Source organism: Camponotus vicinus, unplaced genomic scaffold (assembly GCF_025532165.1).
Source record: "Camponotus vicinus isolate PSW18456_S1 unplaced genomic scaffold, iyCamVici1.0 SCAF_14, whole genome shotgun sequence".
In the NCBI taxonomy this organism is placed as follows: domain Eukaryota; kingdom Metazoa; phylum Arthropoda; class Insecta; order Hymenoptera; family Formicidae; genus Camponotus; species Camponotus vicinus.
Window position 1 is genome coordinate 2,198,668 of NW_028141950.1, and position 14,750 is coordinate 2,213,417.

General features: G+C 44.2%; 1 protein-coding gene across 4 annotated transcripts in view; it reads left to right on the top strand.

The window, feature by feature from the left end:
* The window catches only part of Machr-a (muscarinic Acetylcholine Receptor, A-type), a 20,409-nt gene continuing 5,659 nt past the window's right edge, over positions 1-14,750 (top strand). Inside the window, exons 1-5 of one of the 4 annotated variants that reach the window (XM_083089518.1) lie at positions 1-2,386; positions 11,882-12,945; positions 13,095-13,377; positions 13,937-14,063; positions 14,339-14,638. In XM_083089518.1, coding sequence (XP_082945644.1) covers positions 12,477-12,945; positions 13,095-13,377; positions 13,937-14,063; positions 14,339-14,638 — 1,179 coding nt within the window. In that variant the 5' untranslated portion in view covers positions 1-2,386; positions 11,882-12,476. Of the gene's footprint in view, positions 2,387-7,130; positions 7,567-11,881; positions 12,946-13,094; positions 13,378-13,936; positions 14,064-14,338; positions 14,639-14,750 lie in introns of those variants that run through there. The other 3 variants (XM_083089519.1, XM_083089517.1, XM_083089520.1) reach the window with 3 other exon arrangements.

Consider the following 14,750-nt stretch of genomic DNA (forward strand, 5'->3'; position numbering starts at 1 on the left):
GTAAATAATCATAATTTCGTACATAAGTGTCATTAAAAATTATCTCTCTCCGCATCTTTCCTTATAAAATATCTCCTTAAGAACGGGATAAGATAATCAGTCTTCTCATAAAAAGAACCGACAGTACTTTGCGACGTGGTGAGCGATAGCATCATCGTTCTATAAGTAATTTAAACGCCTTAAAAATTAATACTACAACATCGAATCAATGTGTTAAGATTAATTGACAACTGCGCAATTTTTATTCGCGTTCGTATATATTGCGTATATTGCGATAATGTATATTTGAGATTTAAACGTCCCGCATTTAAAGTCCCAAAGATCCTTCTTTCGCGGTACCCCCGAATTCGGCCAGACAGGACAGGACCAATGTCCTCGGTAACTAGGCGGGAGCGGCATGAATGGGCAGATCCAGAGAGAGAGCGCCAAGTGCGCGCGCCTTCGAAAATCAAAATCAATGTAGTTCACCGCCGTTCGCACCGATCTACTTGCTCGCTCGCTCGCTCGCGGATTGCCCACGCCCTTAGTGCGCCTCCCAGCGCGGAGGTTGTCGGAGTGCAGTGCCGTTTGTCGTTTCCCTCTCTCTGTCTCCCTCTCTCTCTCTCTTTCATGCTCTCCCCTCCTTTTCTCACTCGCGTAGCGTACACAAGCGTACACTGAGTTAGGCATGTATACGCACATTTACTTGTCCCTTTCTCCTTCAGAGTCTCTCTCTCTCTTCCCACCTCTCCTATATATCTAATATCGCTTTCTTTTTCTCTCTTTCCTTCTTTCACACATACATACGAGCTTTTTCAATCGCTCTCTCTCTCTCTTTTCGTTTCTCCATTTGATTCTCTCTCTTTCGCACCCTTTTGATTTTCTTCTCTCTCGCATCCCTCGACCAAATTGAAGCAAATCTGCCCGAGAGAGAGAGAGAGAGAAAAAGAGAAAGAGAGAGAGAGATAACGGGGTTAAATTACTCGTTCGAGAAGCGCTCTCTGTCCACCACTACCACCACCATCACTACTACCATCACAATCAGTCTTTCCTCCGATCCCGCGCCAGCATCATCGGCGAGCTCACGATTTACGTATGGAGCAACCCTCTGTGTTTAACGCGGTTCCTCTTATGCGCATCCTCTTTCTCGTTTCATCTCTCTTGTACTTTTCTCTTTCTTTTTCTCTCTTTTCTCCCTACATTCTCCGAGCGAAATCTCGATCTCTTTCACTGGATTCCATCTACCCTTTCGTCTCGCCACCCCTATCTAACTGCTTTCTCTCTCTCTCTCTCTCTCTCTTTCGCCTAAAGCACGCGTAAATGTGTGCCGCGTCCCACCCTAAGCGTGTCGGACCGCGTTAAACCATGCATGTACCCGTATACGCGACTGTCAGTCGGTCGGCGACAGCCTAACGGCTTCCACGCGCAGCGCGAGATAGATCGTCGCTCCCCGACGACGGGCCGTCGTCGTCGATCGCACGAAGCGGAGCAACAGCCAGCATCAGCAACGATCCTCGCCGGCAGCAAGTAGCGAGGAGATCCCTTTCTCGGGCCGTCGTCTTCGCGATGATCGCGCGCCCGGACCGGTGCTCGTCCTCGCGCGGGTCCCGTCGTCGGTGATACGAGGGCACGTCGCGCGCGCACCGATTACACACGACAGACATGTGAGTGCGAGAGCGCCTTCTCTCATCCGCCCTCTCCCTCCCCCGCCTTCACCGCTGTCGCTGCCATCATCCCCCGCGCGATCCTCCGGCCGAAACGCACGGCGGAAAAGCGGAGCTCGCAACGCGCGCGCGACTCGCGAGAAAGAAGGATCCCACGACGGTCGCTCGCAACCGCGCCGACCGAGGGGTGGTCGCTCTCGAAGAGGGAGGATCGGTCCTCGCCTCGTCTCGTCTCGTCTCGTCTCATCTCGTCTCGTATCGCATCATCTCGCCTCGTCTCGTTCGCGCATCCGTTCTCGCCGCCTCGCTCCAGGAACACCAGGAGAGGATGCGTGACGCACTCGACACGGGCGAGTATAGCTCGGGGGTGTAGAAGGTGGCGGCCCTCTCCCTCTTTTTCCCTGTGTGTGCGTGCGTTCGTGCGTGCGTCTTTTCTCGTTATCTCCTTCTTTCTCTATTCGTTATCCTAGCGCGATTATCGGCCGGCATCTCGGATCCCTCGTACAGCCGAGAGATCGGTCTCGCTCGTGTTGGGCGGGTACGGCAAACGAGCACGCCGCCGGACGAGCCACCCTACTTTTCCTCGGGATGGTTTACTTTCTCGGGGCTATCTAGGCTCTAGTCGCGTCGCGTCGCGTCTCTCGCTCGGCTCGGCTCGGGCCGAGAACCTTAAATAACGCGATTACGGCGGGTGCGTATCCTCGGGTGAAATCAATCCAGAATCGGAGCGTGTGCGTGTCGGGGTAAGTCGAGTAAGTGATTTCTAGGAGTGCGGGGTCGCTTTCGACAACTTCTCTCGGCCCGGGGAGTGTTTTTCGCGGCAGTGCTCTGTAAAAAATCATCCCTTAGGTGTGCCGCGAGATTGGCAATGAGGAGAATGGACCTCTCTTCCTCGACTTATTCGTCCTCTTAGTGCGTCAAGGGACTTTTGAATTAAAGATTCCTCGATGGAAACGAGATAAATAGACGCGATCGTTTTTTAAAAGTGTTAACGTTGTTGAAAACAAGAAGAGAAGCGCATTAACTCAGAGTAAGATCTCGCCACGCCAATCCTTTGGAAGTATCATCCGTCCATGTAGATGCTTGCATGAGAATAATTATGCATAATTATTCATGATTTTCTTAGAGAATATGTTAGAATCGAAAAATCACATGCAATATAGATGCACTCGCGTGCGTTATAATCGTCTGCATTTTAACTACCTTGCGCTTCCTTACCTAGGTACATTTAATCAATTTCGACTTTGCCACAAACTCGCAACTAAGTTTCCGTAACAACATCCGTTTGCTGTAATCGTCGTAGCTTAATTCGTCTCCGGGAGATTCGTTTGCAAAAGAGATGGCGCGATCTTTTAATCTATTACACAATCGACGACGGCGAGAAATCGCCCTTTCCGCGGACGCGATAAGTCGCGTCGGTTGTTTATCTATAAAAATGCACGCGAAATTTTTCCGCGTTATTGACGAGGGGCATGGTACGTGAGAGTTTTTCAGGATGCGAGGGATTCGAGAATAACCGACGAAGGAACGGAGGATATCGTTTTTCATTAAAACAACGTGCACCCGAGTTGCTATTTTTCTGCGGCTGGGTGCTCGTGTACGTGTGTCAACTTGCAGGTTTGTGTCTGCGTGTACCTGTGTGATGAGGGGCGCGGGGTATTTATGCACACGATTAAGCAAGATATTGCATGTAAAGTAATAAATTAATAGACGTTCGGCGATTTTTTTAGAACGAGAATATTTAAATTTGAAGCTTCTATCCTTGCGTATCATCATACTTGATTGCAATCGTATTATACACTTGTATATTCTAGGAAGTTGCATAAGAACGATAATTTTATTTTTTTCGTCTAATTTATTTATGTCATTCCTAGTACTTGTGATGTAAATTGAGAACAATGGATAAAATTTTTAAATCTTTTAAAAAAATTATGCGATTGCGTGTCATACAACTATTGAAAAATGCAGATGCGATTTAGATATGATTATTATAGCGAAACAGAAAAAACAACACACGTATCGATAATTTCGATCTCATTCGATATCAAATATTACAAGCGAGCCGATTATACATAGTATGCATAGAAAAGAATAGAAATAATTTCTCGGAGCAGGCATCACACATGACGTTTACCTTATCGTGGGCGGAGTTGCGCTTCCGCTTGTAATTCGTGACTCGCGATCGGTATCACCGACAATACACACACTTCCGGTTTTACGTAAGATTATTATAGCACTCTTATCACATCGTCGCCATTATGTCACTTTTGTCTCGCCAGCAAAATTTGTCAATTTTGTCCGATACTGAAACACTATCGAAATATCAAATTTTTTTTTAGACATCAAAAAAACATGAATGACAATTTCGCGTCTACTTACGATATCATGTTAATTATTCGTATTCCTCACTACTCGAAAATATTTTGATTATTATTTTTGATTAATAATAGCAAACGATATTTTCAGAAAGATTTATAATTAATTATGTTAATTTATAATTAATTAATAATGACATTATTTGATCTCAAATAGATAAATAAATCGATAGCTTCTTAAAATTAAAAAGCGATAGATATACTATATTCAGGAATCGTAATGCGAAGATCGAGTCGGTGGACGCAACATTTCGCGTGATGTCAGACTGCAATTGCAGTTCCGGTCACATCGCACGAAAGCTTTGAATTCCCTCGGCCCGACCTCGCATTAGGAGATCCTTTCTTTTCAGCTGCACTTTATTACACTTTCTGCACTCTAAGTGAAACGACTGTAGTTTACGCTTGGCAGAGAGAAACGTGAGAGGGAGGGAAAAAAAGAGAGAAAGAGGAGTGTAGACAAGTGCGGAAAGTGGCAGCCGAGGAGAGAACAGACCTATTATAATCCACGATAACAATCTGTCGCCTGTCCCACCTTTCAGCTGAGTATGACAGCTTTCAGCGATAATGATAATAGTCTTTATGCAATTTTCGCCTTATCGAATAGCAAAATATCATATTTCGTTAACTTTAGACCAGCTAAATCTTTCTATTGCTTGCACAGCATAATCTGCGTGAATGGAAGAATTTGAAAAAAAAACATATAGTATAATTCCCGAAAATGTTTGCATGCGAAAAAGGATCGCGGTATTTGTATACACCTTATGTTGGAGGGAAATTTATTTTTGTTTGATTTTATGACGCTCTAAAAAAATCTATTAACGCTGGTTTAAATAGTATAAATGGACAGGTATTTTAATCGCGATCGCTCGGCGAATCGCTCGCTATACGCGATGTTCCATCAGGAAATAAAAACACGAAGTTCGTCGGTCTCCTACAATTCCGACAGAAAGAGAGAATAATGCTCCGACCTCGATTCTACGCATCTCAAAGATGTTTGCTTCGTTCTTTTTTGACGCGAAGGCGAGGCTTTGGCGCGATACTATAAAGAATGTATCAGAAATCGCACACTTTCTCGCAGTCGCAGATTCTGAAAAGCTTCAGAGTTGATCTATTTTTAGCGAGAACTTGTGTTCGGAAGATTTAAGATTAGACGAACTTTATTCCCTCGCTTATCTCCAGCGTTCGCTACCAACTCTTTCATTTTTAATTGTACCTTTATAACGTGTTTCTTATTGTAAAGCGACTACTTTTCAATTCATTCAAAATTACTTTTTTCATTTATTTCGTCTTTGCAGTCTTCTCACGTCGTGTGTTGAAACGTTATCGGATAAACGTTCCTCAAAGTCTTTTGCGCTCAAGAAAAGCCAGCTCAAAATTCTCGTCCGTGGGAAAGTGAATCGCAAGCGGATGCTTCTCCGATGCATCGTGTATATCGACGAGAAATACCTGGCCGGCGACCATGTGTTATACTCCTATACTCGAATTAGGTTGTACATACATCTACCGTTTTCTCTTAAGAGACATCCCCGACCTAGCTACTGCCGCCGAGCTATCGCCGATATATAGTCCACCTCATCGTCAGGTATGGCGCGCGTTAGAAGTAATTCGATCGACATGTCCCATTTATGTCTACTAGCGAGCAAAATGTAATAAAAGCCGCAGCGGTAATAGCGAGTGCCACCTGTTTCATCCTGGGAAAATGGCGAGGCGTGTGCGACGATTGATATGCGATTCCTTTTCCTAATCGGAATCCTTTTTTTATTTCTTTTTTTAATTCATAATCCTGCAAATCTTCCAGTGACTATAGAACGATACATGTATCTTTAATACGCGACTGTACGATTATGCCAAAGCCTCCGTCCAATTTATTTCCTAAATTTATCGCCAAATTTATATTACAATCAATACGCTTGATTGTATTAATACAATCGAGTATTAATTGAATTTTGAAAGCGGAATTTTTTTCTTTAAAGCGAACGCAAATATAGGTCGCGATAAATTTTATTATATTTGTTAATAGTATACGTACAATACTTTTCATACGATTCTCTTTCGTTCGAGACGAATGTTTAGCGCGTCCGACAAGTACCGCTTTATTATTACGTTCCTCCGTAACCTTTCTGGAGCGGGGAACAAAGAAATATTCTTCATTAATGAAATATCAAAGGTTATTAACGGCAGTCTAGGTACGCTATCCGATAGACTTCGATTTTTGAAACGCGGTTTCCGCGCGCATGCTCTCGAAGAGGAAACTTTTTACATCCGGAGATCGGTTGACGTTAACGGCGGCCGTGCATGATCGGGGACGGCCCATAAAAATATGCACAGCGCAATTTACGCGCGCGTTTACGCGCGTGCAAGGAAGGAATATGTGTGTTATGTATGTGTGAATATATATATACATTTTTTTATCGGCAAAAAGAGCAGCGTATCGGAAAATTTATTTATAGTTCGACTGTATAGCGGGGCCGGGATAGCCGCAACGGCGGCTGGCTGTAACGCCTCGTAATAAGTAGATTGATGTATATAAGTGGATCACGACCTTCTGCTATTCTTTTCTATTTAGTCGCTAATATGTTTTACGCGCGCGAGCGTGCGTTTGTCTCTTGGTGTGAATAGTGCTTTCTCGATTCACGCGCGAGATCGCGTCTCCTCAACGAAGATGCGCGATTCCGTGAAAGCCGATCGAAGGGGTTGAGAGAGAGGAAGAGAGGAAAGGAAGGGAGAGAGAGAGAGACTTTTGTTAATACAGCGAGACTTAGACTTAGTTAGCCGCAATCTATCTCGGATCACGTATCCCGATATATACTCTCGTAATAAAAGAAGCGGCGCAGGTCGACCGAAATCGATAGCCGATAAAAGTGTTTACATTATTACACGCGGTTGAAACATTATTTTTACATTTTGCACGCGAGCCGGTGCATTTTTACAGATCCTCCTCCAGGATAAATATCGTTACGAAGCTCGATCGCTCTTATATACGATAGAACATTGCGAGAAGAATAATAATTTTTCTTTTCCACGTTACTTTTCACATCTTTCCCCCACAAGTTTCGACTCTTTTCTCTTGTTATTATGAAATTATATAAATTATTCGAAAAATAAACGCATAAATTATTCGAAAAATAAACGCATTTCGATTGACAAACTTATGACTAATCTTGGCAAAGTATAAAATAAACGACGAAATATATATATGTATATTTTTATATATATTTTAAAGAGAGAAGGAGAGACGGAGCCATAGAAAAATTTATCCTGTTCGCTCCTTCGTCTTCTTGCATTAAGAAAAAAATGTCATAGAATGCTTAAGATTGCTCGAGCAATTTTGCGAGTACAATCGTATACTTATTTATTACTGTGTATGCGAGAACTATGATATTCCGCGCGCGATATCGCCAGCACGTGGGAGCCGAAGAACTTCAACGTCCGATCGCGCGATACGGCGAGTATTGTGCATTACGTATTATTAGACACGCATCCTGGCAGCGAATAATCGCGAGCGGCCTACCTATCCACTTGGCGGAGAACATCGCGGACAGAGTGACGTAAGCGATTTTAATACTCATCATCCACCGTTCGTATTACCTATATACGGATGCGCGAAGTAGATCTCTTTTAAAAGATCCCTCGCATTGTCCGCGATGAATGCGGACACGCGCGCGCCACGCGGTTATCTGCACGCGGCAAACCCGTAGCTGTCATTGTCGTTATTTTAACGGCATTATGGCCGTTTCTGTTATACCACCACGTGCTGCCTCGGATACGATAAATGCTAAAAGTACTCGCGTTAATGCGAGAACGACTGCCGTAGATTCCGTTACCATTGTTTAATCGTGTACCGAGACTTTTAACGACTAACTTTCAGGATTCGAGTCTCCAGCGATCAATATTTATCGATATTACTCGACTCGCTTTTCTCTCTCTATCGTCAAGATGACGCTTCAACCGCGAGTCGTTGAGTCATTTCTGTCGGCGCATAATTTTGACCGCTCGTCCTAAATCAGAGACTAAGTCCTCGAGATCGAGCTGCAACGTCTCGAGGTAACTTGTTAACGCGATTTTCCAGAATCGCGTATGCTGACACAACAGCGCGAGTTGTCTGAGCGTATTAACAAACTAATTAAGGCCAGTGTTCGTTATACCGAAGCACGCCGTTAACGAGACCGCGCGTTTCTATGCGTTTCTATATTTATTTATGGAACAGGTCACACGTGAGACGGCGATGTAGGGTCAGCCAGCACCTACTATCCCGAGAGCAAGAACGACCCTCTCCTCCCTCGCCGCGTTATAGCACCTATTCTCCAGCGGATCGGATACCGCCGCGAGGCGTCGTGTAACAATAGTTACACTATTGTGACACGTTCCCTGAAATGAACCGACGTCGACGGGGACCGAGGTTTTCCGCTCGAACGCATAACCGCTTTTACGACCGGTAAAACCGAGAACGAGTGGAAATCACGCGTGTCGCTTAACTATCCGTGTTAATTCTTCAATGTTTTTTGCGTGCGATGTGTCGCGAGATCGATCGACATCGAATGAGAATTTAATTTTCATTCGTGTGTAATTAATAATTATCATTTTGTAAAAAAATAGCGCAATCTGAATATCAAAATTGCGAGATGTATATCTTTGAATGCCACGTACTTCGACTACATAATATTTCCTCTTACGATAAAAGCGAAAAAAAAACATTAAATTGTTAATGCGATGAGTTTCCTTGTAAAAAAAACGAACCGCAAAGTCCAAAGTAGCGATAGCGCTATCGCCAACTTTTTGGCAAGCATCCACTGCGATTTAAATGTCCCCGTCCCGGGACCATCTTTAACGCTCTGTTGCACTTTGATAGCATTGCTGTCTACAATTTCCGGACAATTTTGAGACACATGTTTACGCTTCTTGAAATTTTTATTCTATCATGTACTTATTTCCGATTATGTCGTGCAAGCAGCAATAGAAAGAATCTGCCAATAAAGATCGTTAAAAACGCGAGATATCTAAGGGTGTCTTTATTAAGATATTCAATGAACTTTTTCATACGTCCTCGTGGAAAACGAGGCTATCTAGAAGGATGAACAATTGAAAGCCTCGTTAGACGGCGTAAGGTAAAAATTACAAACCCGCATCGATTTTCGAACGACGTCCCGTCACTCGCTTCCGATTATCTCGAGGCGGACACGACGCCGTTCGACCTTCGCAAACGTTACGAGAGAAGCTCGATAACCGAGTTCGCGCCTACTCGTCGCGCGAGAAACACTGTCGCGGAAACGTTAATACCAATGAATAACAGCAAAATACGTGCGCTTTTGTTCTCGCGGTAAATGTCGACTGGCATAAAACGCCATTGATCCAGATATGTGCGCTGTAATATCATTGATTCCTCGGCAGTTCTCCCTGTTTTCGAGAGGAGAGAAATTAATTTGGGAGTAATTCTCGCGAATATCGAGTAAATCTGGGGATTAAAAGGAAAGTGTATTTTACGCGTGAACCTTAGAACGAAAACTTATTTATGCGCTCGCAAGATATAACACGGATGTAAAATGGAGGCGGTTATATAGAGAAGATAATATATAAAGTGTATCTATAATCAGTTCTGTCTTTACGTAAATAATTCCAAGACGACTTTGCAACTCAAGAAAAAGCTAAGAGCAGCGCTCGACTTGCCCTTTCTATAAATGTAACTCTTCAATCCTAGGAGAAGAGCCGTTAATCCAGTACACGGCAAAGCTCTCGCATAAACTTGTATTCGCGAATAATTTAAATATCGCTGGCCTTTCTATAATTACAGGCGTCGAGCATGCCATGCGCACTTAACGGGGAGGTAATCGCGTTGCACACCTGGCGCAACATGCATCCTTCCACGCCCTTGCCGCAGCAGCAGCTCGACCGCCTCGCCAGGGATATCGAACTGGCCGCATTCGATGAGGAATCTGTCGCAATTATGGCAGTTATCGAGTACGTTATTTCCCATCGTCCTTCCCGGTGTCCTTTCGCGGTAAGGTCGGAAACTCGAGAAATTTTCCGAAGGGGAATCTCCCTCGATAGTCTCTTTGACGAAGAGACTTAGGAGGAAGACAGGGATCGGAAGAATATTCTTTTTCCTCAGTCACTTTTAATTTTAAACTTTAACGACATTTTATTACGGTAAAACCTACTTGAAATTAAATACGGGACGAATCTTGATTACTGATTAATTTCCAAAGTTTAATTTGTAAACGCGATCTTTCTTTTCCGATACGTATCGATATTTTTGCCAAAGAGAAGCCAAATTGATGAAAGAGGATACGCTTCTCTGAATCGTGAAATATCTCTTTTTTAACATTCAATTTAAAAATTAAGGGAACTGTGTCAGAACGAGCGAGGAGAGATCGAAAATTATTCATTAGCGCGTGCGAATCATTTACCTCGTCTTTGTGTGCTTTATGCAGCCTGCGCTTATAAATGTCAGCTAATTGTGCAAATTACGGGCTTGACGACGACCCTTTCGGATGCACACGTAGACGGATCTGATTCGTGACACTCGCAAAATTTCCTACGCGTATTAAGGCCGCCTTCGCGAGACAAGTGAAATACATCCGTAATTGAAGCGCCGTCGCGCCCCGCCGGTTACATCAAGATCTCGCTACTGCGACTTTGCCTCGTCGTCTTCCTTCCACGGGACGAGCACGCGGAACGCGATCGAATTGTGTGATTCTAGGCGATAACAAGCCCGAAACTTTGCTCTCACCGCTTTTACAATGTTATCCGGTGTAAGACGCGCGCATTAAGTCGACAACTTTGCGGATTTTCTCGAGCATATATATATATATATTTATATATATATAAAATTTTATATATTTATATACAATATTATATAATGATATAATCATATGTGCATGTGTATATACATCTTATTCGTATTAAGAGTGGCAGAGACAAAGTAGAGAAATTTTTTCCTAATTTTTCGAAAATATAATTTATTAATAATAGGAAGAAGCGGGAAATCTCGATGGCTCATTTCATGAAATGTAAAGATTCGGGATCATCGTTAGCGAGAAGAAGGATCTATAATTATCGACAATTTGTTTTCTCGCTCTCGAGCTTCTTGAAGCTGACATAGCGAAGGCTTAATACAGAATGTTCTGTGTTTTTCTTTTTTTTATTTCTTGCGTATATGATACGTCTTGTTTGCGAGAAGAGCGAATAAGTTGCTCGTTAGAGACAAAGTAATGCGGTTTAGGGGAAAAAGACGCGTCTTTTGCGCGCATCCAGCAGCGGAAACGGAGTGAAAGCCCCGCGGCTTCGGTTGCGCTTCTCACAGTTTACCTGTCGTGCTAAAGTACGACAAAAGAATTCTTCCTCTTCCTCCTTCCTACTTCTTTTTTCTTCTTTATTACCACTAGAGTTGTTTTTTTTTCTCCTTTATTATTCTCCGCGCTGACGGCGAATCGAGGATTAAGACAGTTCGTGTCTGTCGAGCGGAACAAGATGCGAGCACTTGTGTGTCAAGATCACAGACAGCTGTATCGCGAGAAATTAATTCGAAAAGATGCGCCGAGACTATTTTTCCTTTTAAATAAGAATTAAATCGCGGAAATTTGTTTATGTTGGATTCATTAATTTATCAACGTACAGAAATAGACACTTGAAAGCACTTCTATAATTGTCTCTCGGCGCTTTAGATTTTCCATCTTAAATTCTCCGTTAAATAAACATCGATTAAAATAAGTCTATCTGAAAGAAAGTAAAATATACGTATATTAAATATCCATAAAAGCTAGATATTAACTGCAGGCGTTAATACGATTCCGACGCTATACGCGTTACTATCCTTATATCTACCGCATGATTCTTCAGTATATCAGCTCTATCTTTTGCTCGCAGACTCGATGTCTCCGCCCAGAGGAGCGAGTGTGGGATGTAGTTGACACTACCTTCCACCTAGCGAGAGCACGACGACGACGGAGGTGGAGAACGAAGAGGAAGAGGAAGAGGAGGAGGAGGAGGGGGACGAGGAGGACGAGGACGAAGACGAAGAGACGAAGACGAAGGAAGACGGGAAGGGAAGAGATCGCGAAGCGGTCGGTAGCACCGGCGAAGACGCCGCACGCCGAATCCCGGTATCCCGACGAGAAGGACCGGAAGCGTGGCGTTCGCGCGTTCGCGCGTACGTGCGTGCGTACGTACGTGCGTGCGTGCGTGCGGGCGGGCGTGCGTGCGCGCGCGCGAACGAGCGCGTGGGCGAACGCGCGCATGGTAAAGAGCGGACGAGAGTGAGGTGGGCTTCGCGGAGGGGTGCCCCGAAGATCGGGGTACAGCGGAAAACGCGAAGGATCGTTCGCGAGAGTAGCAGAGGACGCGCGATCGCCCGCGCGAACCACATCGGTCGCGGAGCACCGGGACGAGGATAGATAAGACGATCTTGCGATCCGAAACGATACGAAGAGAGAGAAAGAGGGCGAGAGATAGTCCGTCAGACATGAACGTTACTCCGATGGTGGAGATACCCAGCAATGACAGCTACAACGTCAGCAACGGTCTCGACTGCGGCGGTGAGCCTCACCAGTACGCGATATGGGAGCGTGTGATGATAGTGGTGATCGCCGTCCTCCTCAGTCTCACCACGGTCGTTGGCAACATTATGGTCATGATATCATTCAAGATCGACAAGCAGCTGCAAACCATCTCCAACTACTTCCTCTTCAGCCTGGCGGTGGCCGACTTTGCGATCGGCCTAATCTCCATGCCTCTCTTCACGCTGTACACGGTGCTCGGTTACTGGCCGCTCGGGCCCCACGTGTGCGACACGTGGCTAGCCCTCGATTATCTCGCGAGCAACGCGTCGGTCCTTAATCTGCTCATCATCAGCTTCGACAGATACTTCTCCGTCACGCGCCCACTCACCTATCGGGCCAGGAGAACGACCGTCAAAGCCGCCGTCATGATCGGTGAGTGTTGCAATTTGTGAATATAGCGAAATGTATCGTAATTTATACATTAATTACATTCTCTTGAATTTTGTTGCTATGAAATTTTACCATATAATGAATCGCGATAAATCGCGTAAAATTAATATTCGTTAAATCGTTTCCGCCAGGATCCGCCTGGGGTATATCGTTGCTTCTTTGGCCACCCTGGATCTACGCGTGGCCGTACATCGAGGGTCAAAGAACCGTGCCAAAGACCGCGTGCTACATCCAATTCATCGAGACGAACCACTACATCACCTTCGGCACGGCCATCGCCGCGTTTTATGTTCCTGTCATGATAATGATAATCCTGTACTGGCGGATCTGGAAGGAGACCAAGAAACGGCAGAAGGATCTGCCGAATTTGCAGGCCGGCAAGCAAGACGCGAGCAAGCGCAGCAACTCGAGGTGGTAACTAACGTTTTCAAATGTTTCTCCCTCCAAACTTGTCGTCAGCACATCACCAAAAATATGCAACCGAAACCCCTGCACAAGAGAGATGGTAATGCCCCACTCGGAGGGTTGATTTCCCCTCCTAGTTCTAATTTGATGTGACACAGGAGAGATGCAGTTAATGAACGGTTAAGAAGTATTGTTAAATTATTCAACCTTTTTTCCAATATTATATTATTTTGGTCACACATTTCTTATCCCTTTTAATATTAAAAAATAATGAAGTATTTCAAATTAAATGCTTCCCTCACCTTTCTTTATTACTTTGATGTTTCCTATTTGTATGATTTTGATTTTCATTTGAATTTCACAGATTTACAGATTTCGTCATTTATTTCAATGTATTTTATATGTTTAATCTAAATATTGATAAGAATATTGATAAGAATATTTTTGTATCAAATCAATAACGAAACATTCTTTTCGGCAACGCGAGTAATTAATGTCTTGCAAATATCGCAAAGTCGAAAGGACCATTGCAGTTCGAAGTGTATTTATTGTGATATTTTTCGTGTAGCGAGGAAGCTTTAGATATGGAGGATGGTAGAAGACAGCGAAGCGAGTCGAGTACCGGCGAAGATGTCTCGCATGCCACGCACATTGCCGTTTCCTACATTGATAAACACTATCCGCAATACAAAAGCGTAAGTAACATTTCCATCGTACTTATTCCTCTTCTTAGAGATCTTATTCCCTTATAAGTGCTATGAAAAATCAAAACTTTTTATTTGTCCAATCTTTACACACTCAAAAAAAATTCACTATTATTCCATAGCATCTTATATTTCTCTTTACATTTTTACTATCAATTCAAAAAATGCAAATTAACTTTACATTATTATGCACAAAGTTTCGTCGAGTTTGGTTCAATCATCATCGCTCGATTACAATCTTATCATTTTCGTTTTCGGGCAAGCAGCACAGGCCATTCTCCTGGACCTGGCTGAAGATGTGGTGCATCGCGTGGTGGCACAGCGGACGGGAAGACGAGGACGACGACGAAGATATCGCGGGACCGGAGAGCAGCCGCACCGGACCCGGTTACGAGGACACGCTCACGCCGCTATCGGCTGAAACGCCGCTTCCCAGCACGGTATCGCGATGTCCCTCCATCAGCGCGATACAGGCTGCGGGAATCGCTCTGGACAAGGCCGCAGCCCAGCACGAGTACAAAAGGCCGACGCGGCCGCCCGATCTCAAGACTATCTCCAGTGATTCCGTATGTAATGCTCCTATTCGAGAATTAGATCTTGCGAGACATCAGTATTATATATTTCAAAAAGCGACAATTATATTGTTATCTTATCTAGAAAAATTAATATCACGCATGA